General features: G+C 41.6%; 1 protein-coding gene across 1 annotated transcript in view; it reads right to left on the bottom strand.

Moving 5' to 3' along the window:
• MYO1D (myosin ID) overlaps positions 1-27,618 on the bottom strand; it is a 161,987-nt gene extending 134,369 nt beyond the window's left edge. Inside the window, exon 1 of the mRNA XM_075036200.1 lies at positions 27,475-27,618. Within this exon, the coding sequence (XP_074892301.1) occupies positions 27,475-27,569 (95 nt within the window). The 5' untranslated portion in view covers positions 27,570-27,618. The remainder of the gene's footprint in view (positions 1-27,474) is intronic.
• Between the last annotated feature and the right edge of the window lie 353 nt (positions 27,619-27,971).

Genomic DNA, 27,971 nt, shown 5'->3' with positions numbered 1-27,971 from the left:
AGTTATGAGTGTGACCGACCCAGCAGATTCAGTATCGGGATCTTTTTCCCTCTCACTGAAAAGACAACTTCAAAAAGGGAAGAACAGAAGGAACAATACAGGGAACTCTTCAAATATCCTTGTGGATATGGAAGTCCAGGGTAGGATAGGCAAGATAAGCAAATGAATTTGCACAACAGTTGTAAGCACTTCACATTCTTTCAATGGAAAAACATTTGAGCAGGAGGAGTGCTGTTATTTATGCATTCATCATTCATTGCAAAAGGAGTGAATTTCTAAATGCCAACTGTACTGAGTTGTTAAACAATGATAACACAAGGGGAATATTAGTAATATGGAAAAGGACTTAAATGGTTTGATTATTAAAACAGATTATTTGATTTACATGCTGCTTGTTTTATCATTTTAAATTATCACCGGAAAGATTGTGTTCATTTACTTCCTTTAGATTTTACATATTTATTCTGTCAAGATAGCTCCCACTCAGAAGCTGAAAGACTATTTAAATATTGTGAGACAGCACAAATACAACTCAAAATTAATATGCAGATAACCTGTAAAATAACCACAACTCATCTTCCACAAGCCAAGTTGACTTTGACCACACCATCACGTTTTTAATTCTACATCAGTGGAATTCAGAGCCCTGTGAAATCATTTAAAACAGGATCTTTTCAGACGATGTATCAGCCCAAGAATTCAGGCAGGCTCCTACTTCCATAAAGTATTGTTTGTTAGGTAATAAGCGTTAGTTAGTGGCAATCAGCAGAAGTCAGAGCAATGCTACACTGTTAATCAAAAAGTTTAATAACAAAGTTTTCAGCCACTAATTATTTACTGAAAGCACTATTTTAGCCTAGAGTGGTAGGCAAGTGCATACTCTCTGCTTTGTCAGATCTAATTACACACTCAATACCAGGAGCACAGAGTAAAACTGCACCACTGCTTATTTCCAGGATTATTACATTCATTTCCAACACAAGTAACAAAGCAGTTGGCCCAGTTTAAAGCAGGGTGTTAGGTGAAATGACCTCCACAGGTCCCTTCCAAACAACATTACTCCATGGCTATGAGATACATGCTGCAGCTTCAAGTAACAGCTGACAGTAATTGTTATTTCCAATAATAGCAGCACAGGTTTTCAACCTAATTTTGCTATCAGCCTTATTTAATCTTTTTTTTAGAAATCAGTTTAATTAATAGTTCAGAGCTATGACACATCCTCCTCCAAATGCAGCTCTGTTTCTCTTTTCCTCTTGTGAGCAATCAGCTGCTAAGCTCTTGCAGAACAGCAACATACTGCAATGAAACACAAAGAAATGCACTTTGAATCAAGAAGTCTGGCAGTCATAAACTGTCAATCACTTTAAACCTTTTAAAAATATATATGAAATCATCTATTAGATGGAAAAAAATCTTTTCTATGTTATTTTTCTATGTTTTTTAAAAGTTAAGAGATTTGTGTTACCCTTCTCACATTCATCCCTCCTGCAGAAAAGGTGATCAGATATCTCATCAATACTTGCACAGTTGGAATAATAGAGATCCTACTGAATTACTAATAATTATACACTTAGAAGTGTTCACATATCATCTCCCCAACACACTTAGCAATCACCCTCCAGCAGGCAGTAATAAATGAGGAAAATGGATCTGTTGCCAGTTTTCCAAGAACTTCTGAAAACAACGGTATGCTTCAAGTTTCTTGAAATATTTTGCTTTGTTATTTGGAAAGTATTGGCAATCCATACATTTAGGTGTCTACCAGCAATCCATAGTGGAATACAACTGTCAGCCATTATATATCAGCACACACATATCATGACTTCAGTTCTGTAAAACCCACGTAGAATGCATGCTTATCCGATGAGAAGCAGCAGCAAAGCTGACATCCTTACCCCAAAGTGGCCTTTTGTGATCTAAAGAAATGCTGTTCAGATCTGGCTCAAGCATAACACCATTTTCCATACCTATTAATGAAAGAATTTAAACCCACAACATATACAACTGTGATTACTTGCCTTTTAAATATTTAATATGTTGTAATGAAACAGTCACATCCACACTGAGTATAATATTTTCATGGTCTTTTAATTTTATATATATATATCTATCTGTAAAACTAACTTTTAAGGTTTATATTAACACAAGGCTCCTCCTAGCAAATATTGCACACACTTTTCTGGCCTGCTCCTCTAACAGAATCTGATGAATAAAATGATCACTTACACAATCCAGTAAGAAAATGCACCTACAGCTTTGGGATACAATGAAATGGTTTGATGGACTTGCAGATAAGGACAGGGTTCAAGTGTTTCATTCACGGCACTTTCATGCAGTGCCAACAAAATTACTACAAATCCTGGTTTTGTCAAAAGGAGAGTGGAATGTATTTCTGAAATGACTCTCTTCCTCCTAAATATATTCAAGAGAGACTTAAAGGAAAAGAAATAAAGCTTAGTTATTTCCTGTTCGCATCTTTGTCCTTTGAGAAAGAGAACAAAGGAATTTGACACTTCATATCTACACTCATCCTGAGCAGCCATTCTTTGGCCTTTTAACTGGAGGACAGACTTGCATTAACAGTTAAGGAAATGGTCCCACATATAGAAAAATCAGAAGCTTTGATAAGTTGCTGCTATGGTGCACAAGTCATTAATGCTGATAAGCAAATGCCAGGAAATAAGGACAGTTATTAACACCATATCTTTACTTCTCTCAAAGTCCCAGGTCAGAGTAGATAAAAACAAGCTAATTATTTCTTCTACTTCTCTCTCATGCAAGCATGAAGCTTTGTCTTTTGAAGCTACTTGCTTGCGTAGTGAAATTTCTGTCTCAGTCCTGAAAGAATTATAGTTCAGCAGTGAAAATGCCAATGGTTCTAGGAAACAGGCCATGCAAAAAACCCTTCTAAACTGTCCAGTAACTTGATATAAGAAAAATCCTTTCCTTAGTCCAAATCTGTTGATGTAACCTCAAGCAAGACAGACGAGGGATCCAAAACAGTTTAACACTACTTGAAGAGGCAGTTCACCCTGAAAATATCTCATCTGGGCTGCTGCTCATCTGATTCTGGAGAATGGAACAGATACCCACTGGCCACAGCAGCGTGCCAGGCCCAAGGATTCCTGCATGGCATCTGCAAACACTAAGTGGAAGCCCTAAAACACAGGATCAATATGTTAAAACAAACAAATCAACCTGTGCAAACAGCCAGCAACAATAACTTGCTATTTCCCCTCTATCACCTAGAGCTGCTTTACCAGTGTTATTCCTTAAATTATTTCTTTCCCTTTTTTTCAGTGGGGATGGGGGCAGTGAGGAGAAGCAGGGAGAGAAAGAAGGAAGGCTGGAGGGAGAAGAAATAACAGAAAAAGTGTAATTCCATCAGCTCAGGTTTGAGGGTTTGTTTCCACTTTTAGTTTAAACAAGTCAAACTTTAGTTATTAAAACAAAAGCCTGCTAATATTTTATGAAGTTATACCAACATTTCCTTGTCTTTACTGACTGCATCTCCTCCCACTGCATCCTTGAGCCTCATGAACGTTTTCTAGCACACTGAACTGGTGGCTGGTATCACGCAGTGCATGTAGTGTCCTCTAATCATCCTCTGCTGCTGATCCATGACCTTGCAATTTACAGCACATTACTCATCTGTAAATGAATGGCTCAGCATTTTGTGTAATTGGATTTCATCCACAAGGCAATCCAGGCATCTTCAGGAGGAGCACCACCTCCCCCATTCGTGCCATCGTTAATGTTACGAATCTTGCTTACACAAAGGCTACCTCAGCAACACCTGTATCATCTTTGTGATCCACTGTGGGGAGACTCTTGTTCCACAAGCCAGTTGATGCAAAGCAGCTCACAAACACAACATCCTTGCTAGCTCCTTGTCAAGCAGACATCTCGCACACCCACACTGCCTAGCATCTGCAGCAGTCCTGGGAGAGGGATCTTTCTCAACAGGTCTTTGCATATACACTCCCAGAGGTCTCCAACAGACCACATTCTGCACCATACACCATGGCTGCTCCCACAGGGCACCTTCATGTAGGCCAAGTTACATTTTTTTAATTTGAGTAGCCCTGCAGGACAAAGCCAGTTTGCCAAACCCCTGCAGAGAGCAGTGCTTCCATTTCCAGCCTGCCAGCCCTGCATCCGGGTTAACTAGCACACTGCCACAAGCCTTCCACTAGATACCTACATTCAGGCAGATGAAATTTTGGGGTCGATTCATCAACTGCATTGACCTTAACGTCACTAGCTCCTGTATGCTCTCCACGTTGCAGAAGTGGGGTTCACCTCCTGCTAGGAGATCTCTGCAGCTTCTTCCCCAGGGTCCCTGCTCTGATAATATGGTGGCAAAAGGCAAAAGCCAGCTCTGCTTGGAGCCACCTCAGCTCTGTAGCTTCACTAGCTGGAGTTTCACAGGGCAAGAAAAGAGTGATATGACTCCCTGGCCTGAAAGCAGCATACACGTGTTCTCCCAGCACCACACCTAGGCTGCTGTGCTCTGCCAGGACTGAGCTGCTTCTGAATGGAGCTCACATACGCCTTTATCAATGGTGTGGTTAATTTGCAACCACATCATCCACCCCAGGGCAACTGAGGATTAAATGTACAGCAAATAAAACAGATACTGCTAAAACTAAACATTAACTTACTGCTGCTTGACTATCTTGTTTTTAAGCCCCCCATATCCCTCATTAAGTAAGGAAAGAAGATGGTGCTAACACCCAGGTGTTACTGACAACGTAAAGCACCATTTCAGTTTCAAACAGTATAACAGTATACACACAACATAAAACATTACCTCCACAAACTAGGAAGACTTTCAGAAATTTGGTATTCTTTTTTATCATTTATTGTTGGCTTCCTTACTTACTGATCACCCCTTTCCAAACGAGGGCAGTATTCATATTCCTGCTTTAACTGGGTTGGTTCAGATTGCTTTGCTCCTCAAGTCCCTCCTGGATCATCTGCTTTAATTCGGTTTCCAAAGAGATCTCAAAGGAGAATACATAACTAAGCTCCATTGGTATGAGCTGCAAGGTGAAGCAGCACTGACTGCGTAACCCACTTCTGTCTTCAAAGGTTTGTAAACACACAGTCCTTTCTTCTTGTTAACAGCAGCCTCTGTAGGGCAAACTAACCCAATCATATAATACCATAGGCTTCATAATACACTGACCAACTGTCAATACACAAACTACCATACATCATACACCATATGGCACGTTCAAATAGTGCACAGAAGTGTGCAACTGGTTATTTAAACACAGGCTCTTGCTGCACTTCTCAGTTTCTCCACAACATTAATTGCTTTGTAAACATATAATTATAACGCAAAGGCTAAGAAGATGGGCACATGTGGTGTTTTCATTGCATGCTAATCAGATATAAGCAGTAGATAACAAAACAAAGGTATCAGAAGGTAGTATTTTAAAAGCTTCTAAACTATACCACCACACTGGCCAAGCAGTGGTACCCATTTTCAAATTACAGCTTGTTGGACGACAATTACCTCAACACCACTGCAATTACTGCGGCTATCTTCATAGTTTGATCAGAAATAGCAGTGTGCTGTGCAGCTGAGTATTATTTGACAGGTTTTGCAACTATTAAAATGACCCAGAGAAATAATCAAAAATTCTGAAGGAACCAATTCCTCACATTCAAACTGAAAGGACTGTCAAAATATCTGAACAGATTAAAGGACCGTTATTAAATCAATGGTATCAACCCACTAACCTACATTAGCAGACTGCAACCCTTTACAAGCCATTGCTCATTTATAATAGCACCTTTATTGCTGCTTCATGAACCCTGGAATTGGTTCATGGGCCCCTTATGTTCCTCTCTCTCCCTCACACTGTACCCAACCTTAATTAAAAAAGAGGGAAAATTGTTAGACACAACTGTCTTCACATCACAACTGCAAGCAACAAAATGAGAAGTCCAGCTAGGCTATGATTTTTAGCCATGGTCAGCTAAAAGTCAGGCAGGTGGTCTGCATTGGTGTTCCCAACATTAAATTCCCCCAGAAGTTCACAGGTTCACAAGGAGCATTGCAGGAATGAGATAACCCCAAGCGTAGACAGAGTTGGGCTCAGAACAGCAGAGCAAGCAGTTGTTTGTATACATTACATTAATTGGTAACTAACCCAATTTGGACGTGCAGATCTACAGCAGAAAGGGCAACTCAGGAGTAAAACGAGCTGCAGTGTGAGCAAAGACAGTTTATTAGCTGTGACCATGGAACTAGCCAGACAAGCAAGTGGGATTTCTGGCAGCGCTACTTACTCTGGGATCAAGGTATTATTTCAGCTATTGACAGATTATTCAGTGAGGCATCCAAACAAAAGTCTGTTTCAAATAAAGTCTGACATTATAGAAGGACACACGCTGCCAGGCACTCCCAGGCAGAATTGCAATTACAGGCATTGCCTCCTTCACAGCTGGCACTCACAATCTATAATCATAATAAAAACTAGGACATTAAAAGAAGGATCCTGTATAGATCCGAAGGAAACGAATACAATAAAAATAGCTCTAAACTAGTTCCAGTGACCTGTGGACCACAAAACCCTCCAGCAATAAGACCTGCACCTTCCTCCATAGCAAAATAAGTCTGTGCCAGGCTGGTACCTTCAGTAAAAGAGGTATAACTTTGAAAATCAACCCCTCAGCCAGTTTGTCCAAAGCTTGTGCAGCTGGTCAGTCAGCAACTCATTGACTTGGTTCATCCCTTTAGTGCCTGATAAACCTGTAGTAAATATACGAGAAATATTTTGACCATGTAATACTAATCTGACCTTCCCCAAGGTGACTGTTGATGCCACCTCACAGAGTACCATAAAAGCTTTAAACAGGAAAAACAGTTTTAGCAAGTTAACTCCTCCACTGCTGGTAACATTCTCTACTTTGTCTTAGGGCTGAGAACCTTGGCGAAATTTTCACACAGCTGTCAAACTAGAATGCAGGACTGTTCTTAAGACAGAGAGATCTTCATGCCAGAGAATTCTCCACAATTGCTCCTGCTGGCCAGGGCGGGAAGGCACACAGACAGAGCAGGAGGGGTTGGGTGAGATGAGCTGCCAATTATGCAGATGCCCACAGCTGCGGAAGAGAGCAGCAACTCAGCCCCAGGACCACCTTCAATCCCTGTTCACCGATATGGACATGAACACTGGAGAACTCAGAGGAAACCAAAGTTTATGTTCAACACAGTAGTGAAACATCATCTGAACAGCTTGTACAAATCACATATGACTTAAGAGGAGGAAAAGGAATTAAGTTTCCAAAACAGGATTAGACACTAATGTGAAACTCCAAGATGCATTGACGAGCACAGGCCTTCGCTGCTCCTGGTACAATCTAGCTCTTGTCGAGCTTTGCCTTCCCAGAATTTGGATGTGTGAGGAAGAGGTCAAGAATGACCCAATGAGGAGCTGCTCTCCAGAACCTTCCCTGGTGCTGCACTAAGGCACAGTTTCTCCAAAACTTAAAATGTGTCCAGGATCTTGAGAAATCCTGTGTCTCCAGCATACTTCAGGGAACATGGAACATTTTCAATGCCAGACACTTTCCTGCTGCAGCTGAGCAGGACATGCACAGGGCACTAGCCCTTAGCAGTCACCTGCCACTGTGCTCGGTACGTCCCGCTCTGCCCCACGGACCTCCTCACCCCAAGAGCTGCTTCTGCTGCCATCTCTGCTGTCACCTCTCTGAAAGCAGTCTTGTTTATAGTATTTTCTGTGTGAAGTTTTGGAGGACACAGAAGAAGGCAATTTACTATCAGAAAACAAACATTCAAAATTCTAATCCTATCTAAGCCCGCCCCCCCAATAATGTCAAATAGTTTAAGGATTCCCTAAATGGAAATGCAACTAACAAGGCTCAAAGGTCATCTCAAAGGAAAACCGTATGCAACAAAAAAAATGGCCTGTTGATTCCACACACATTATTCCAGACTGCCTTGACTCCATTTAGGGCAAAGACAAAAACACAAGAAAAATGAAGTAGCTGGTCAAAGGGAATTTAAGGAGGTTTTTAACAATTCTTTTCAGTATCAGGAAAAAGGATTTAAAAACACCTCAGCTGTGGCTACTTAGCCAGCAGTACTAGATCTCTTGAACCTCTGAACACATCTCTGATGGCAGGCTTGACCCCATCTCATCCTGGGTAAAGTCACACAGGATACTCCTCTTGGGCTGCAGCGGAGTCTATGCTGACTGTGTGACACCTCTTGGAGTTTTTCCACAAGATGACGACAGACTGGAGTTGCAAGCTGCAGCCTCAAAGCACTTTGGATAACATGAAATCTAAAGTTTTTCCTGATTATATTCTCGTTTTCCTGACTGTAGGCAGTCAGGATGGTCACCAATCAGCAAGGTAACTTGAGGGAAATGAGACACAGCTATTGTGATACAGTAAATAAGGAAACTGTGCCTTTATAAACATACGTCACCTGTGTCTCATTCCTGTATGCACCAACACTTTAAATGTTACTGCCGCAACAGAGACCACATCAAGCTTTAAACTGTTTCCCTATTAAAATCGCTACTTTGATGCCAAGTAATTATATCTTACATAATATGGCCTCTATCCAAACTAACAAAAGCTTTCTGAAGAAATCAACATGCCTTAAATTAGAGTTGCTTTAAGTAAACTTAAACTCTAAACCATACCAATCTCTCAGCTGTTTCAGATACCTGTTATGCCTTCATACCTTATTAAAAAAAAACAAGTAAAATCATCTGCCAGCTGGTTCTTTGCACTAGGAACTACAACCATCATATGTGGCCATAACATGACTTTGAAAATTACGTACAGATGCGCCTATACTTTTAGTATTTTTAAGTTCTCTTGATAGCCTGCATTTACTATAGATAAAAAGCAAATCACAATCATTTCACAAATATCCTTCCCTTGAATTACTCAAAAAAGTACCTTAGAGTCAACATCAATTCAGCATAAGACTAGTGACATGCTTAAGCACACACAAGGCAAAAGGAAATCAAACTACTAAGGAAAATGGAATTACATCCTGCCAGACTAACAACTTGTCTGTTTGCAGAAAGATTGACCGTATAAAATATATGCTTTTTTTTTTTTTTTTTAACAAGGAAAACACTAACTCTAGCACACGGTCTTCAGTGGCTGTGTAGTTCCCTGTCTGCTGACTACTTTCAGTACAGGATTACTTCCAGTACAGTATTGGTAAGAAAACAGCTTACATGTTACCACTTCTGCTGGTTAAAGAAAGAATTAAGAACACAGGACAACACCATAACCAAAAATAGTTCTGTCACTGTGACTGCAGGTTGCATACATCTTGCATCTCAGGCAATAACAACATTATATAAACATTCAACAGTCATTTTAGTCCTCCTACCTAAGGATTACAATCTGAGAGAGAGAGGCTGAAAGTTTTCTAGAGCATATAAAATTTAGGTTCAGTTAAGTGCTTTCTGCCCTGAACAGAGCCTCAGTAAAATAAACAAATTTCCATTAAATTTATGGATGCACCAACAATAACTCTTGTTGGCCAACAAGGAAAGATTAAAAAAGAGAAATGCCAGCAACCTATTCCTGAAGTCAAAACTAAATTCCTGTTCAAAATAAAATACAACAGTAGAGCTGCTCAGAATTTGGATCTTTTGAATAAAAAAAATAATTCACAGCTTGAATGTTGCTAAAATTACCACAGTAATCAATTCTCCCTTATCAGTCACTTCTCAAGGATCTTTTAAATGTCGGTTACTGTCTCACTAAATCTAAAAAGCTCCAGTCTTCATCCAGGACACTATTAAAGAAATCTCTCAGGTGAACCCAGTTACTTTTTCACCTTCAGAAAGGCTATTACAAGAATATTCAAAAAATTCAGTCTGGCAGGCTGATAGATCACTTTATCCCATACAGTCTCACAGAAGATATTCGGTGTTATATGCAATGCCAGTTCATAGGTCTTGAAAAGACAAACTTTAGAATAATGCTATAGTTGTCATCATGTCAATTCAGAAGGATATTTCATTCCTTATCCTAAGTGTGTGCATCACATTATCTGAAGCAAGAAGCAATGGTACTTCCGATGTTTAGTGAAGTTCTGAAAAAATGTCATTCCACATTCTCACATGGATGGCAAATATGTTAGAAAAGTTTCTGTAAAAAGGAGATTTCAGTACTGAAGCTCTTGCTCCAGTAAAAGTTTGAGACAGGAGACAGCATGAGAAAGCGTTATGGCAGATAAAAGCAATTCTAACTCTTCAGAGTAACACTTCACTACATGGCACCAATGATTTTCTCAGTCTCCACCTGCCAAAATAAATTTACTGCCATTTAAGGTTGTTAAAATTTTTCCCCGATTAATCACTACTTCACTGCAACATCTGTCCAAGATGACTGTTTTGCTAAAGCTGGTTAGCCCACTGCAGTACGTTATGCAACCGCAGGCCATGCCGACGCTCTGGCGTAACATTAGTCTGTGCCAGCCACAAAGGGAAGAGCAGCAAAAGGAGTGGGAGCTTTCAAGGGTGGAGTGTATCTAATAATTACAGGGCTGAAAAGCACCATCCCTCCCCGTGACACAATCAACCTGAATGCAGTGAAGCTGGACCACCACTGAGCAGACAGGATCCTGCTAAAAACATTTCCCTATCCAAAGAGTTATTCCCATTTTGACAGAAGGAATTTAAGTTGAGAAGAATGAACCCATTTAGGTTTTCTACAGGTCACCCTGTTGTTGAAGCCCTGAGGGAGCACTAAAGCATTGATAACAATCTCCTTTTAGGAAGTAATAGCTATAAATATTAGGAAATAATTCTGTAAATTATGGAACCCCAGAAGAAGCATCCTAACAAGGCTAATTTTATCCTGGAAATATATAGTTCACACTTTTATTTAGGCCCTAGTGTTTAGCTTCACCCATTTAATCCGTAAGCAGAGACAACTGCTTCCCACTTAACCTTCTCATTAATTTCAAAGGCAGTTCTTTAAACATCTGTCTGATACACATACAGCAAAGATGACTGCTCCTGGCTCCAAACAAACTGTTTATAAAGGATGAGACAGGCCAGAGGACAAAGATGTTAGCAACAAAATGCTGGGGAATGGAAGAGAATGGGAAAGAATATCCTGAGTAGACAAAAATATTGCAACTACAAATCTTAACTTCTTCTATTCCAGTTACGGGTTCAAGTTCATCACACCGGTATTTGAGAACTGCCACACAAGACAACTGCAGACACTGCTATTGGTGACAAGTGTTCTGGCAGAAAGGTCTTGCTTTGGATAAAGCACTAGGAACTTTTACCTTCCTTCTGGATGTTTCAGTAGATGATGCTCTCAGAAGAGATCACGATGCTAGTGGCTGTGGCACTGTTTTCTGTACCTGATCAGACCAGTTGCTTGCTCTCTGGGGAATCTCCACAGCACAGTTTCCAGATTAAGAGTGTTTTCCCCCAGTTCTCTCATGCCCCATCCCATCAGCTCGGAGATCTGCACTTCTCCTGAGAAACGCAACTACACGGCAGTTCACCAATACAAAACCAGGTCCTTGCTGCAGCTGTAGTTTTGCAACAGCGAAACTTATCATTGAAATGGAGATTACCCAGGGACTATCTAGGAAATTAAAAACTGGGACTGGTGTGGCTCACACAAATTAACTACCAATAGTCCCACAGGCTGCTGCATGCAGAAGTCTGAGGTCTACAGAAACCAGCCAAGAGGTAGAGTCAATGGCAGGAATAACACGCTACTGCTTTCTGAAAGACGACCTTGGGCAATTTCCACTCCCAGTTGTAAAATCAAGGCAGACAGGAGGGCAGGTTAGCAGCAAAAACATTAATGGAGACATATTCCAACTTTACGTGGGGTTTTTGTTTGTCTTCAGGTGGACAAATGGGGGAAGAAAAAGCAAGCTCACAGATAAAGGCTACCAGTTAAAGTTCAGTGAATACTGGACAAAACATTAAGTAGCCTAAATAATACACATTGTAACAGCATGTCCTATTTTTGCTATAGGTGGATCTGGCAAATAATGAGTCATCTTTGGAGGAAATCCCAAACTGCTCTCCTAGCACAGTCATATCTGTAGATAGAAAAGAAGGAACTAAGTCCATAACAAAAAAAAGCCACCTCCACATTAACACTGGTGTTGGCCAAATTTGTCAGGGAATTGCTGGCTGGACAATTTTAAAGCAAATGTTGATTAAGATCACAGGATGGTTATATTTGGAGTAAGAGGAACAATCTCATATACTATCTTCACAAGTATGATCTAATAAATAAGTTTTCATTAGATCCCAAAATACATTTGGTAAGAAAGCAAGTCAAACCAAGACAAGTAGATGCTATCTACTTAATAAGAAGGTGATTTATTATTACTATTTCAATTTCGTCTCTATGATGTAATTCAAGGCAAATCTAGCAAGAAGAATCCAAGCCACATGAAGAATAGCTAGTTACACTCTGCAAATGTGAAATGCAAAAGCAAAAGAGTGACAAACAGTGCAGTGGGATCCAGAAGCACCAGAAAATTATTAATAGCATGCATACTTACAGAACATATCAGCTAAGCAAAGATTTTGCACCAGGGTAACATGAGTGATGCTTCTGTGGCTTCCAGAGGGTCAAGTGCTGGCTCAACAGCCAGGCCCTTAAGAACATTTCTGAAGACTGACATGTAAAGTAACTAAGCTAGAAAGAAAAAAATAATACAAATATGCTCAGAAAAGAGAGTTTCCATTGACACCTTCTACGAGCTCTCTGATGGGGCAGGCAGGAGCCGGGGGGTGTCAGTGACCAGGTGGTGGGAATTGAGTGCTGAGGAAGGGGTAAGGGAGGAAGGAGGTCTGCCACCCCAAGTAAGTAGGAGTCCCAGGACCCCCAGCATCACCTTGTGCCACTGGTTCCCACCCTGGAAGGCTCTTGAGGATCCTGAGCAGAGAAGCAACAGATCCTTTTTCCAGCAAAATCAGTTCCCAGGCATTAGAACCCACACTTGAAAGCGCCTAACGGCAGGGACATCTGCGCTGAAAGCCCTCAGTTCTTGCATCACATTAAAAGTTCCTGTGAAAGTGAATTCTGACATGACCTGCTCCACAAAATCCTTCTGTTGCTGATACCTTCTCTGTATTGACACAAACTTTCTGTGAGACTGAAAACTACTCCACTCTTCCACTCTGAGTGAAAGATGTAATTTCAAAAGCAAAATGCAAAAACTCTATGGTAGGACAAGTTAATACCAGACAACCCAAGAGGTCGGTGGCAGTGACAGCAGCACTGAGCAGGGAGGTAAACACAAGGCAAGATTACAGATTGAGAAATATATTCACTGCTGGCACTTGTGATTTATTCCATGGGTCTCATGATAACTATTGTTTTTCTTAAAATACATCCTGCTAGAGTAAATGAATACAACCATCTTCACCCTTATTAAGAAAAGTTTTTAGCTTTCATCACTGTGAAGAAAAGTTTGAAAGCAACAACAGCACATCCCAAAAGCTTAAATGTCAGAAAGCAGAAAACAAAATCAGTTAATGGTTGAATTTGTCAGTGCTGCTCACTCACCAGTTACACACAGTGAGTGTCCTGACAGATGGAAAAGTTTGTACATGATGTGGGATAGGATGTTTTTTCATGTTATTTCCTCCCCACATTAAAAAAAAGGGGGACTATTCGGCACTCAGCACTGGAGTGTACAGAGTGCCAAAACCCAGGTCAAAACTACAAAGGAATTGCTGTCTTCAGTGATAGGAATTTTTAGTTTGCAAAATATCCATTGCACTCTATTACTCAGAGAATGATAAAATGAGAGTACCAAAGGCTCCTACTATTCATGTGGACACCCAGTGATGACCAGATGGGTGGGCACAATTGTGCAATTTTCCTGCATGCTGTTACACAGCAAATTACTTGGGATCTGGCCATAAGTGCTATCAGCTTCTACATCAAATGCCTCATTAAGATAAACAGAGGCTGCTCATTTATCTTAAACTGTTTTGGCCTAAGACAAGCCAATACATTTACATATGAAAGGTTAGAGGGTTGGGGTTTTTTCCTCCCCTGAAAGCTTTCCAGATTGGTTATGGGGCTTACCATGCTAATTAAGACAGTCGAGAATTTGGCACTTAAGGTGAAAAATACTTTGACACTGCACAAACGATGTGAAAGTGGTGTGGGAATTACTACTAGCACAAGATTTCTGATACATAACTCACATACAGGTATGGAGGAGCCTTCAAAAAGGCAGCAAAAGTGTCTTGATAAAAATAACCCACAATACTGATCCTGACTACTTAAATGTTTGAGCTCTCCAAAGTCTTCCCACATCCCTAGTACAACATAAACCAGACCTACTGACCAAGCCAGTCTTTCTATAAAAGTCTGTTAATTTGTTCCATCCTGCAATTTATTTTGGTTTAAGTGTACATTAGTAAATGTAACCCCAGCAAATTTTTCCTTTAATTTAGTCAAGGCACTACAAAATGTCTTCAAAATTCACAACGTTTACTGTATTTAACTTATGTTAAATTTTTCTAGGTACAAGGACAATACAGGAAAGGCAGAAGGTTAAAATGTCGTACCAGATGGATTTTAACATTTTAAAAGATTATGACCCAATTCAACAGCTTCCATGATTCAACTACAATGTTTGCTACACAATACATTTTTACTGCTCCCAAGCTAGTTTGTACAATAAAACAAGTCAAATTCCTCTGATGTGTCTGTCTGTACAGGGCCTACTCACTAACTTTAGTAAACAGCATCTTAGCAAAGAAGCTGAATTGCCAGTGACGAATCAACTATGGAAAAAACTCCCAGGAGGAGACCAAGATCAACACCAGAGTTTTCTCCCCAAATTCAGTAGCAACAAATCTGGGCTGGCTTCTGAAGTTAATCATGGCCTATGGTTTGTGACCAGAGCCCCAAAACAATGTCATCACCTCAGAGGAGTCATGGGAACATGAAGATCTACCTGCTCTAAGCCAGCTGCTTCAATTGTTCCTTCATACAGCAAGTGGCAGGTGCCACCTTGGCTCCTCGATGAGAGGATCAAAGATCCAGAAACCAAACAGAAAAGCAGGGAAAAAATAATCAGGCATTCTTCAAGTAACTGAAAACGTTGAACTTTACATTGCTCCTTGTTTCCTGCAGGATGGGGGATGATACACACAGCATCTTTTAAAAGACGAGTGTCCACCATCACGCTTTCCTGGCTTTCATACCTCTACCTCCCAGCTGGAAGTCTAGCACGCCTCTGCTCCTCCGGGCAGGAGCACTCAGCATCCAAACCCCACAACACCCACCGCTTCAGGCATTTGGGGTGACTGACTGGCACCAGCCACTCCTCCACTACCTTCAGAAATGGAGTGACAGTACCTAAAAAGAAAGAAGTCAGCCAAAATGTTTTGGTTAAAACAGACTCATTTTGACAACAAGCAGCCCCCCTTTAAGTCTCCAAAAATGTAAGCCCTTAATGGAAAACATATTTTCTATCAAGTAATCAGAAAAATTTAAGCAAAATATTCCCAATTATTTCATAATTGTTCAACTTGCCTTCAGTTTCCTATCAAGTCTAGCTTGTATACTTTTATACGAGGTTTAAAAAGGTTTACACGTATCTACTTTTTCTTGGCATTTCCTCAAAGGGGTTGAAGTTCAGTATAACTAATAAAGACTCAGAGAATTAGCTGCCAGAGACTGGAGATGTCTAGCTCAGGAATGTCTGCATCCTTGAAAGCCAGGATGCAGTACGGCCCAAAAAACAAGTTAAGAACAAACAAAGACAAGATTTCTATTGTTTGTTTTGCTAGAGACATAAACGCTACATTTAATAGGAAAAAAAAAGGAAACAAATATACTCCTTTTTATATACTGATGCCTGCAGGCATATACAAACGTTGTTAGCGTTCTCTTCACCTAAAAGAGGTCAGTACATAAACCACATAAAGCAAAGTTACTTTCTGACTGTGACACAGACGAAACTCAAAAAAGGAAACACTTATTGTCAAGAAGCATTGTCCACAAAGTTATACATCTAACCCTCAGTCTTATTTTAGAAAGTCTCCCTGGTAATTTGCCGTGCTTTTGAAAAGCAAGTAATATGTTTTGAATTATAAGAGGTTACAGGGACATTTTTGTGGTAAATTTGGACTTTCATTTGCAAAAAAAAAACCCCTCAGTGCTACAGAAATCCTTTCGGAAATAACATTTTTTTGTCATTGCTAAGCACTTTTCAACAAAGTTTAATAGCTACTGTTCCAAGGAGCTGTTTACATCCAGCTTTAAAGAATACTGGGGCACTTATGTCCCTCCAAGCAAAAGGAAAAGCAGCAGGGCATCTTTCCGATATTTTGAGAAGCAAACAAAACAGAGTATATTCTCCACAGTATGCAGGGGCAACAATTTTTCTAAGCAAATTCACTTAAAGACTCCTGGTGCTCAGGGTATGGTATTCTGGGATTTTTCTGGAGACCTAAACTGTACCTACAGCTCTTTGAGTCTTCTTTCATTCATTCCCCTGGTCTTTACACCCAGGATCAAGAAGGAACAAAACACCAAATAAGCTGGTCTTAAGTGGAAGGCACTATTTCTAGCCGTGGAAGTTTATAAATTAGGTATACAGTTGCTTTATAAACAGTGCATGGGAAAAGAGGCCTTCAAACAATGGTAGCTGGATTTTTCCTTTGAAGGTGAAACTTACTTTATCATTCATTCTTGTAAAAAAAATAACCTATTTAGTTGAAGTTTAGCAATATGAATAAAAGCAAAAGTTTTACTGTAAACATCTAAAAGATGTCTAGCTACATGAAAGCTTCATTGTGCTCTTGATAACCATGATGTAAAGGCTTTTACAATCACCAGAGTTTTTGCAGGCTGACATGCCAGATTTTACCACCTCAATATATCGTAGAAGAGCTCTCCCGAAAGAAAGCCATGCTGTTCATACAGTGGGAAAAGAGAATTTTCTGTTTTAGTTTGTTTTTCTTTGCTATTCATCGTGAGACAGCCTTTGCTGCCATCCAGTAAGCTGTTAAAATATGGGTTCTCATTACTCTTTGGCTGTTCTGCTTCCTGGACAGAAAGATGTAGAAAATTGCTCAAGCCCCCTTTAGTTTCCCTACTGTGAGTTTGTCCTGGGCACCATAAATAAAACCCAGTACAATGATGAAGGTGCTGACCAGTCTGATGTTTATAATGGAAGCCAGATATTAAAAGGGAACCTTTTCAGAAAGCTTTAGCTGGTGCTCCAAAGTATAATTCATTTGAGGGGTAGCAATGGACATCTGCTCTACATCAGGACAAGACTGAAAACCTTTTCATCAGGAGCCCCATAAGAAGATTTATTCAAAGGTCATCAGAAGTCCTGGTGAAACACCACTTAAGTTGGCTTGATCTGTGTAAAGCATGCAAGATTGCATGTGTACAGGGGCAAGCACAAAAATACAAACTTAAAACATTATGTTTGGAGATGGAGCTAGACACACTACCCTAAACTTAACACTCACCTCTTGCAGCATATCATATACCACATACTGCACAGAGTCCTGCCACAAATCTCTGATTTTTCTTTCCTAGGAAGATGTAGCGAGCCTTCAGGCTTCCCAAATTAAGTTACATCAACCTTAAATGGGAACAGATCATGACACTACAAGCAAATTATTCTCTACCTGAACAACCTCAGATAGGATAGCGTCAGGCCAGGCTCTGTCCAGGCCCAAGAGAAAATGAACTCCAACGGGCACAGATCCAGTATGGAACCAGGAAACTACTTGAACAGATCAACACGATAATCAGTGGTTACAGCATACCAAACCTCCTACCATGACAAAGTTTGTGTAGGCTTCATAAATTAGACATTTAAGGAGGAGGCAGTGTCTGTTGAAATTTATAAGGCGTTTCTTCCATGCCAAAAGGAGCAACGGAGGGAAAAGTACATGAATGCTCGTCAGCAAGTTCTCAGACAGACATGTTAACAGATCAGTGCTGTGGGAGAAACTGATAAACATTGGAAGGAGATAAGCTGTGTTTCTGAGGTCGAACAGGAAAGAGGCAAAGAGATAGGTGAAGTAGATAAAACAGAAAGCAAAAACAATCTCTATAGATAACTTGGAACAAGCATATGTGGGAAATCGGGGTTTGCCAAGGCGTAAGACAAGGAGTGAGCACAAAAATCAGTGTGAAGTTGACTCTAGGCAAGAGCTTCAGCTCTGCATATAGCTCAGGCTTGGGTCTCATATACTATAAGGGAAATAACAAGATTTGACTTTGAATGCAAAGGCCTAGAAAGGACCAAGTCAGATGGTGCAGGCAGAACAAGTAAATTGCTGTCCAGAAGAGCTCACTCACTCCAGTGCAAGGGAACTCCAGCTGACTCACTGGGCAATGCTGAAAAGATCAGCGCCAAGATCAGAGAAGACATCTCCACCATTGGGAGAGCTGAAGGCAGCTCATGAACAGACATTTCAGCAACGGGGAAAGTTGGGCAGAGGTGTCCATCTGTATAAAGAAGGTACTGAAAACAAGAGGAGAGAGAGGAGACACTAGGGACAACCAAGAGGATACTACAATTATAAAAATATAGGAAGCCAGCAAGAGGAGAAATTAAAGGTCAGGTGGGACAACACTTTTTGGAGGGACAGGGAGAGCCAAGAGCTGACACCCTGGAGTACAGCAAGAAACAACCAAGGATGAGAATGACATCATGGCAGGTAAGTGGCTGTCTAGAGACCACATAACTGGTTTAATGCCATATTTTCACCCAACGGTCCATTCTTCTGGAAAGAATGCTCTGGATCAGACCAGCCCAACAGTCGCACACTAACTGTTCTCTGAAGTTTCATGTATCTCAAGGCTGGCAGGTCAAAGCAAGCAAATGGCAGCAACAGAGCAGGCCACTGCCAACTTCTACATTGAAAAGGGATGGCTACTGACATCACAGCAACCAGAAACCGTTTGCTGCAAAATGCTTCAACAGACAGGTAAATAGGACAGAACGCAATAGCAGTGACACACAAATATTCCAACACTGTTCAAGGAGAAAATATGAAGTCTGCAGAGAAAAAATGCTCTGAAATTAGGGAGGGGGACAGAATGGAAAGTACCATCACCATCAAGAGTTAAAGCAAGAACAGACTTGTTATGCCCCAGCACTAGTCACACTTCTACTGATGAGCCTGAGAAGTAGAGCACTGCAAGACCATCTATGATGACGGGGTGGGTCCTCTGTCTTACCATTAACGACTGTTTTATTTAAAAGGTCTTTACATGATATCCCCCTCCTCCTACCTCAGCTTCTCATCCCTGGGATCTGACAGTATGTTATCTGCTGTCTATCTAAACCACTACTCACAAACAGAACCGGTCCACCCTCAGCTTGCAGCAGCTGGGCCCCACGCAGACAGGTGAGAAGAACACTAGCTGTAACAAATCCCACAAACGAGAAAAACCTCATTCCTAGCAAAAAATAGAGGTTATCTGAGGAACAGTTTAATGGTTTAGATTTGAGGAAAGTAAGTCTTTTCAACGGGTTAAATCTATCCAATGCCCCTTTTTCACTCCCAAAGACGGAACAGCCTCACGCCCAAGCTGTTCTCTTTAGCATTTGAAAGCACCACAATGAAAACTTACTTCCCCTCCTGGTCTGTTTAACAGAGACAGAAACATCAGTACATGATAGCAGTAGTGTGAGCCGAGATCTCATCGGATCTAACCGAAAAGCCCTGAAAGAAACAGAAATCTTCTTCTAGAAATTGTATTTCTGCTTCTGAGAACTGGAAATGAGCATTTGCTACAAAGGGGCACGCAGCTCCCTTATTTAATTAACACTTAGAGGCAAACCTGTGTTCACACATATGCTTTCTTTTCCCCCCCTCAGAATTTCTTCGTTCCATAAAAAGATGCAATCATGACCCAGGGACTGAGAAAGAAGAGTGATGATGTAACAATCAAATATCTGAAGGAGAAATTTTCAGGTAGTGTAAAAGCTTGCCCAGCCCAAAAGGAATGCAAGAAATCGGTGGAACAGCAGATCAGTAAAACCATCTAAAGAGGTAGAATTTTGACGAGAAGTCAATACAAAGGACTCTTGACTAAAGGAGACCACAAGACTCATTGGAAATATTAGCTAATATTTACCGTAAAAATTTGGCAGATCTTAAAGTCAACATTTAGCTAGTGAAATTCAGAAGGTGATGATAAATTACTTCGGTTAAGACGATACAGGTTATAGAAGCCATCTTAAACGTGCGGTAGTCAAAAACAAGAACAGGATTCTACTTTACAGTATCACAAACAGATGCACTGCCCGCTCTGAGGATCTCCAGGACCCATATTACTTCCTCAGAATCTACAAAATAATTGCAGAGAAGAGGCAAGCATGAAAGCAAAAAGGGTGCTGGGGAATTCCTAAATTACCAGCTGACTTTTTGTAGATATACTTTGTGTAAACAGTAGAAAAAAATAATTTATTAAAAAAAGATGAAATAAAGAGCATCTCCCATTGAGCTAATTCACAATAGTTCTAGTTACAAAACTGATTCTGTAGGGCTTTTTCTTCACACCTGACGCTATATGACATGAATGTCCCTCCCCAGCTTGCTGCTAGCTAGTTACCTACAATTAAATTTTGTTATCTGTGCTCTGACAAGTACCATAAACGCAGCTTGGCGTCAGCTGGCAAGCCAGGACCAGCAGGTCTGGTGCACAGCATTACCAGTGTAAGAATTTAAAACTGTAAGGTACCCTGAAAGACTAATCTCATTCATAAATCTGACCTCATATATTATTCAACACCCATGTGTTAAAATTATTAAACGCTACCTCACCCACACAGCTATAAAAAGACTACTGTAAACTTTCACTCTGAGAAAAGAAGGTATTCATAAGTCAGGGGAGGACAGATGTGTAAAAGAAGATTCAGTGAAACTATAAAAATTCAGAACATATGGAGGCAAAACAAATTCCACACAGGACATCATCTCATTCAATGCTTTGTTCATCCAACAGCTGTCAGGAAACACTGAGCCCACCTGTAGCAGTTATTGGTTTCTGTAAACTGAACGTTAAGTCCCCGCAGAAATTGGAAAGCTGGCCTTGATCCTCCCTTTTGCTACCTGTCTAGTTAGGATTTGTTTTTTAATTGAGATCGATAGCCTCTTCCACCTATGAAGATCAAGCTGGACCCAGTCCAAGCTTGTAAGTCAAATTTTGCTGGACTAAGGGGAATTTTCATTCCATTCATTCCAAATTCTGACACAACAGCTCTTTGCAAGCTGAGCAATTCCGAAGAAGCCAAGAAGAGCTGACAAGACTTAACTGCTGACCATCCGAGCAGCAGTGAGGAGTGTCCTGCAGCATCTGTGGTGACAGGCACCCCTCTCCAGGAAGAAAGCAGACTCTTCCCAGCAGCTTTTTAATTCAACACCACATGAACAATTCAAATATTCATAACTTTTAAAATGAGGAAATTAAAATGGCTTAAAGGCATGAAAATCTTGTTCATTAAGCATGAAAATTTCATTACCAAAAGCACGAATGAAACCAAGCACTCACATAATATTTCCTTTGCTAGGATTAAAGATACTTTACTACCTAGCATGAAGCCAAACCTCTCCCACCACAACTTCAACCAAAAATATGAATGTTTAAGATGGTGCTCGTAAGATAAGAAAGCCAGTGTAAAAACTCCAATACAGTATAGACAGCACCCCTTTGCTCCAACACTAAGTAAGATTAAGTCAATGGAAGAGCAGAAAGGGTGCTATACAGATGAAGAATCAAATGCTATCAATGATCCACATCCCTACTGAGAAAAAATTGTTCCTAATGTATTTATGGGGACTCTGATCCACTGAAGACGGGAACAAAACAAAGTGTTTGGTCAACCCCAGAACTTGTAGATGTTTTGCCAGACCTGTTGAGGACAGATAAAAGGAAAATAACCCAGTCTCCAGATCTAGAGGATACTAAATGGCGGAACAAGAGTTTGGCCTTTCAGAACTGCGGGGTGAGTGACCATCTGTGTACTTACACAAAAAAAAAATGCCCTTTTATATCACCTACTGAAAGGGGCTGCTAACAACTGCATTATAGCTTCTTTTCAGATCACTCAGGCAATTATGTAGTCTATACATTTTCAGCACCATCTTCAGCTTCTTGTATCCAAAACTGGCTTTTTTGCATGAGCATGCTGTAAACCTAAGAGGTTAACAGCTATTCACACCAGTCACCCAAAACACAGACCAGATCATTGTTAAGACTGACAGATACTACAGACTCAACCCACCACATCATCTGGAAGAAAAAGATGTCTTTTTTTTGAGATGTCCGAAAGGTATAGCCTACACACAACTGTCTCAAGAAAATCCCTTCAAAATATCCCTCTTCAGCATTTGAAGCCCAATTCCCTGTTTCAGTTTGCTACAACCTTTTTATAGGACTACAGCCTACGCCTCACCCTTGCCTGCACAGCAAACACTTGCCTCAGCAGCAAACACTTAGAGAAAATTCTCAGAGTAGAACCAGATTTTCTTTATAGAGTCTTGATACCAAAAATATTATTAATCATAACAAATATGATCTATCTTTCAAAAGTATCTGCAATAAATACAAATTTAGAACTGTTGCCTTAATTTAGGATAGCTTTGAAAATGCTGGGGTTTGCACTGTAAGAAATAGTTGAGAAAGAGTAGAAGAAACACTTTTGTATATTTTTAACTAAATGCAGAACTGTGTTTTTATTAAGTGTTGCTTTAGGAGGTCAGAAATCACAACGTGTGGAGGAAGACAACTGCAAGGACTATTAAACTGTAGCTCTTGGCACCACTTCCTCAGAGTCAGGCAGGCTGGGATGATCAGGTACTATCTGAGCAGCAAGTGCAACCTTCCACATCGGGTTTCATGCTGGAACTAGTTAAAAAAAGAAGAAAACAATCCAAAATTCATTTTATGATCATTACACCTTACCAGGTGCCTTCACCATCTTCCTTTCACACATCCTTGAATTCTTTAATAACCGCAACAAAGATCTATTATGTTCCCAGGAGGTGATTTGCACAATGCTTACGACAAATGAGCAATTCGCTAGAAATCAGGAAAAGATGAGTCAAGTAGCACCTGCTCACAAATTAGACGTGAGAACAGAGAGACCTTGAGCACACAGCTCATACGGGACTACCCCAAAGGCTACCATGCTGCTGCGTTCTATAATTGTCTACTTTTTTTCCCTGCATTTCATTGTGGCTTTCCACTTACAGCCCTCAGCTGTGATTCAGAGGCGTTCGGTTTATCTGTTGAGCACCCACATCATCTCACCACCCGTGCAGAGGGGATCACCTCTTACTCTCCCGCAAAGCATTTGAGACCTTGTGATGAGTAGCTAGTCTGAAGGTACTCCTGAAATAATCACTAAGACTGCAGAACAGATAATTCAAGAAATCAAACTACCTCTTCGCATGCCATAGATACCATTTTTAAAGCTCTGAGTTTTGATTTGTTTATCAAGATAAATGCTAGTTGTACAAGATAGCACTATGAGTGGTCTTTGCAGGATAACACAAAAAAATCACATATAACCAGAAAATATACTTCTGAAAAATAACCTTCTTGTCCTCTTCCTTACAAGGAAGTAACTTAAAAATTATAACTTTCATCACTTGAAATTCGCATTACGGTGTGATGCAAAATGAGGTGGTGTACAGTTTTGTGTTTCTATTACTCAAAAGTTCACATCACAAGTTTCATCTATGCCACAATTTCTGCAAAACATTAGCAACTTCTGCGAGACCCCTGCTCCCTTTCCACAAGCACCGTCTCGCTCCACCTGCTGTGGAATTGTCATGGTCACCATAAGTCAAAACCCCCCACTAAAATGAAAGTGTTTTAACAAGTCCAGAGCAGGACATTCTCCCTTAGATTACAGGCAGGTAACACTCAGACTACAGCTAAATACTAGCCCTTGAATGCCAGTGTGAGGACCCAAGAACCATTTGATATTGAAAAGATTCCCTGTTTTAAGAAGCCTTTCAATTAATCTTACGTCCTCTGATAGGAATTGAAATGCCAACTACTACTGCAGTAATCAACCTGCCCATAAAGGTCAACAGAGAACTGATTAAAGGGAATGCCAGACTATCTGCTCAAGTGCAAATTGCTCAAATATGGCTGTTTATAATAATTCATACTTAGGACCACTTAAGGAACAATTCTCTGTTAAAGCTTTGGAGGTTTTCTATAAAGAAACAAAGCTAGCTACTGAGCGCACACTAATTGTTCCAATAGTCCTGCCTTTTTTTTTTTTTAATTATTCTGATGACTAAGAATCACAACAGACACTGGTATGAAGCCCACTCAGAACTAAAGAATTCAAGGACCAGATGACTTTTTTTTTTTACAATTAATGTGTAACATGCAGTGACTGCTTGAGGGTCCACATGAAATGGCCAGTTTATTAAGTAGTTGTAAGACATGGCCATGAAAAAATACTAACACTATGATATCCTCACCGAATCACTACATGAACCTACACACAACAGGGTACGAAGTGTAGGGATTGGAAAATGAGTAGAAAATTCACGTTGCATCCATCCACCTACCCAGGCAGGTACTCACATCAACAAACAAATCAGCCACATTAATCCAGCCCATGTCAATACCACTAAATTCTAATATTAAAGTAATGAAAAGTGCAACTTCACCATTTCTCTTTTTCCCACTAGAGACATCCTTGGGGAAATATCCTTGCATGCACCGAAACTGGTATGATTTCAATTCCACCCACATCTGGGCTCACTTGGGAACTAAATCCAGCACAACCCGTCTTGGGTCAGCCAGTGACCCTGAACAAAAATAGCTCTGGCAGAAAGCTGGATTTATGGAATAGGGTGGAGCCCATCCAAGTGTAAACTGAACAAACCCAGCACTTGAAGTTAATGATGGAGAAGCAACAATTTCTCCGTTCTGTTCTGTGCATGACAAGCACAAAGGTGACTCGTGCCATCTACGCAACGTGACAAAACACAACGTGACATAATCAACCCTCAAACAGGTCAGAATCCTGGGTGTAATTTGGGTCTGACACAATTTAAAATGTGTCGTCAGCAGCAAGAGTTAATTACCATCTCCAAAGCAGTAAAAATAAGAGAAGCAAATGTTGCTTGAGAACTGTAATAACACCAGCAGCGCAGCTGGGTCAGCATGCCAGGGCCACAGCTTTACCAGCACCATCAAACAGGGCTTAGCAGAGTTTAGCAATTTTACTGAAAAGCCACACTTTTGGTAAATTCAGATTAGCTTTCCCTAATGTCCCAGTGCAGACAAGCTTGAAGTCAGGAGATGATAGCATGGAGGGTACAAAAATTAACAGTATGAAATTGTTTTAACACAAGATTATTCTGCCCACAGCAGACACAAGACAACCTTGAAGTGCAAGCAGAACTGTGCCTGCAAACTCCGGATTACGGCCAAAGTAATGCACGCATTCTCATGCAAAAGAAACCAGAATTTGAACTGGTGTCACAAGGAAAAGCCTGATATTGAGTACCAATGACCAAGGTATTGGAGTTAAAGTGACACTTGATGCTGTGTTAGACACAGCAGGGATGTCCAGACAACATCCTTAGGCACAATCGGCATGCAACACAATCGGCAGAAGAAAAAATATAAAAATAATTAAACTACGTATCAATTGTAAGGATCCAGAATTGCTAGCTTGGCCTACTCATCCTCTTTCATACAAAATTAGCAAAGTCTACCAGTGCAAGGCATCTCTCAATTAATTAATTTGATTCCTAAAAATCAACATAGCATGTTGGTTGCGTTTAAGTTATCTAACAATCCATTTCCAATTCTAGCACACATTAACCAAAGAATAAAACCCCCAAGAACAAACTATTACATGCAAGCTTCCTGCTAATTACAATTACTTTGTTTGTAAGCCCTTTGTAATACAATTAGGGTGTCATGGCATGCACAAATGAGAAACAAATTTAAGCTTTTAGAGGCACTGCAAAATTTATTTAAATCCGACATTTCCTCAGGTTCAAAGCTCAACTGTTCACATTACGTCTTTCTTAGTATTTAAACACAAATGCCCTCTCTGCCCAAATAGAAATCCAAAATATAAATGAAAAAATAGTATCAAATACACTGGTTGTTATTATATGTCACACTCCCAGGATCTGAGCCCTGACCTTGCAGCACCACAGAAGACAGGTATACCTGGGTAGCCAGTTGTGTAGCACAAAGGTTCCCAGGTGCTCAGCAGCTGATGCAGCCAGACCTCAAAATCTACAGATTTCATCCAGAGGAGACATCACAATTGCCTGAAAGAGCTTAGTTTTCTCCTTCCTCAGTAGTTTTATGCCAGCTGAGGAAGCTTAGCCCACCTCTTTTCCCTTGATTATTGCCAGAGCCTCTCTCAGGTGCATCCAACAACTGCATGGGCCTGCCAAGTTATTGATTTCAACCATCTCCAGAATGCAAGTGGCAGGAGAGGAACAGTCAGTAAAGCCTGAGCAAAACTGGGGGGCAAGGGGGAGTGACAGCCAATAAGTCACATTTTTATCCCAAAGGCCTCCCTTTGGTAATTATCAAATCCTTGCACAAGCAGGGGCATAAGAGTTTATCAGGAAGAGCTCACATGAATCTTTTATAATGGAAAGTGAAAGACAGCCGCGGACTTAGGGTCCCCACCGGCTGTTCTATGTATCAGTGCTGCTCAGGATTTAGCTGTACTTCAGAGGAGACGGGAGTGAAAATGCAGATCTTCCCGAAGCCCATTGCGTCTAGAAGGGAAATAAAACCATAAAGATCACGAAACGTTAATGCAGCGAGTCTGCACCGGTGAACTGCTGTAATGCTCCTGTGGGGCTGGAGCAACCTTGGACTTGGTGACTTTTATTGCTGGGGTTTTTTTCCCTCTCAACTTTGCACGCATGTCAGCATAAGCGAGATACCTGTTAGAGGGGAGGCGTACAAGGTGGAGACTGAAGCAGATGAGGTCTGATGAGCCAGAGGAGAGAGAGGTTTTCCAAAGGGCGACAGAAAGCCCCCCCAGACCCAAAGGCAGGGCTTTGGTGCTCCCTGCCTGCACCCTGGGCACCCTCATACTCACTTGGCTCTCCCAAGTAACCCCATCTCATAGAAAATTCCCCAATTCTGTGCCAGGTTTGCTCCTCTGTGGAGCTCTGTCACCTCACAGGGGCCAAGGCAAAGCAGGCGGAGGGGCCGCTGCCCACCACACCTCCCTCAGCGCCGGGCCGGTTCAGCTCACTAAACCGGCACAGCACAGCCCCCTCCCCACTCCCGGTAGCCAAACAGCGGGGGGGGGGGTGTGGAGAAGCGGGAGGACGAGGCCTCAAAACCCCTCACACACCCTAAAGCAGCGGGGGGGGGGACGGGACGGCGCCTTTCCCGTTCCCTCACCCCGGCCCGTTCCCCGCCGCCCATCCCCACCCCAGCGCTCACCGCAGACGGAGGTTAGCCATGAACTCGGGCATGGTGACGGCGTCCATCAGCACGAAGTCCGCTTTGCCGAACTCTAAGCTCTCCTGCTCCGCCATGGCGGCGAACGGTGACGGTTGGGCTCGCGCTGCCCCGCCGCTCCCCCGGGGGGGGGGGGGGGGGCGGGGGGGGGGGTGAGTGAGGAGGGAGGGGGGGGGTGCCCGCCTCGCGCCCGCCGGGCCCCGCCTCACCTGCGGTGAGGCGGGGCCGGCGGGCGCGAGGCGGGCACCGGGCAGCGCCCCCTGCCGGCCCGAGGAGAGAACAAAGCCACGCCCCTCCGGGCCGGCCCCGCCCTTCGCCCAGCGCGGGAGGGAGCAAGAGCTCCCTCTGCTGGCGAAAGGTGCGTACTGCACCTGTGGGGGACACCCCCCCCACCCCCTCAGAACGGGGCGGGGGGCGCATCCTGCACCCAGAGAAACACCCGCACCCCCCCCCCCCCCCCAAAACAAGGGGCTGCAGGG

This window comes from Buteo buteo, chromosome 9, assembly GCF_964188355.1.
Source record: "Buteo buteo chromosome 9, bButBut1.hap1.1, whole genome shotgun sequence".
Lineage (NCBI taxonomy): Eukaryota > Metazoa > Chordata > Aves > Accipitriformes > Accipitridae > Buteo > Buteo buteo.
The sequence above is the reverse complement of the archived record's forward strand: the minus strand, read 5'-3'. Positions and strand labels throughout refer to the sequence as shown.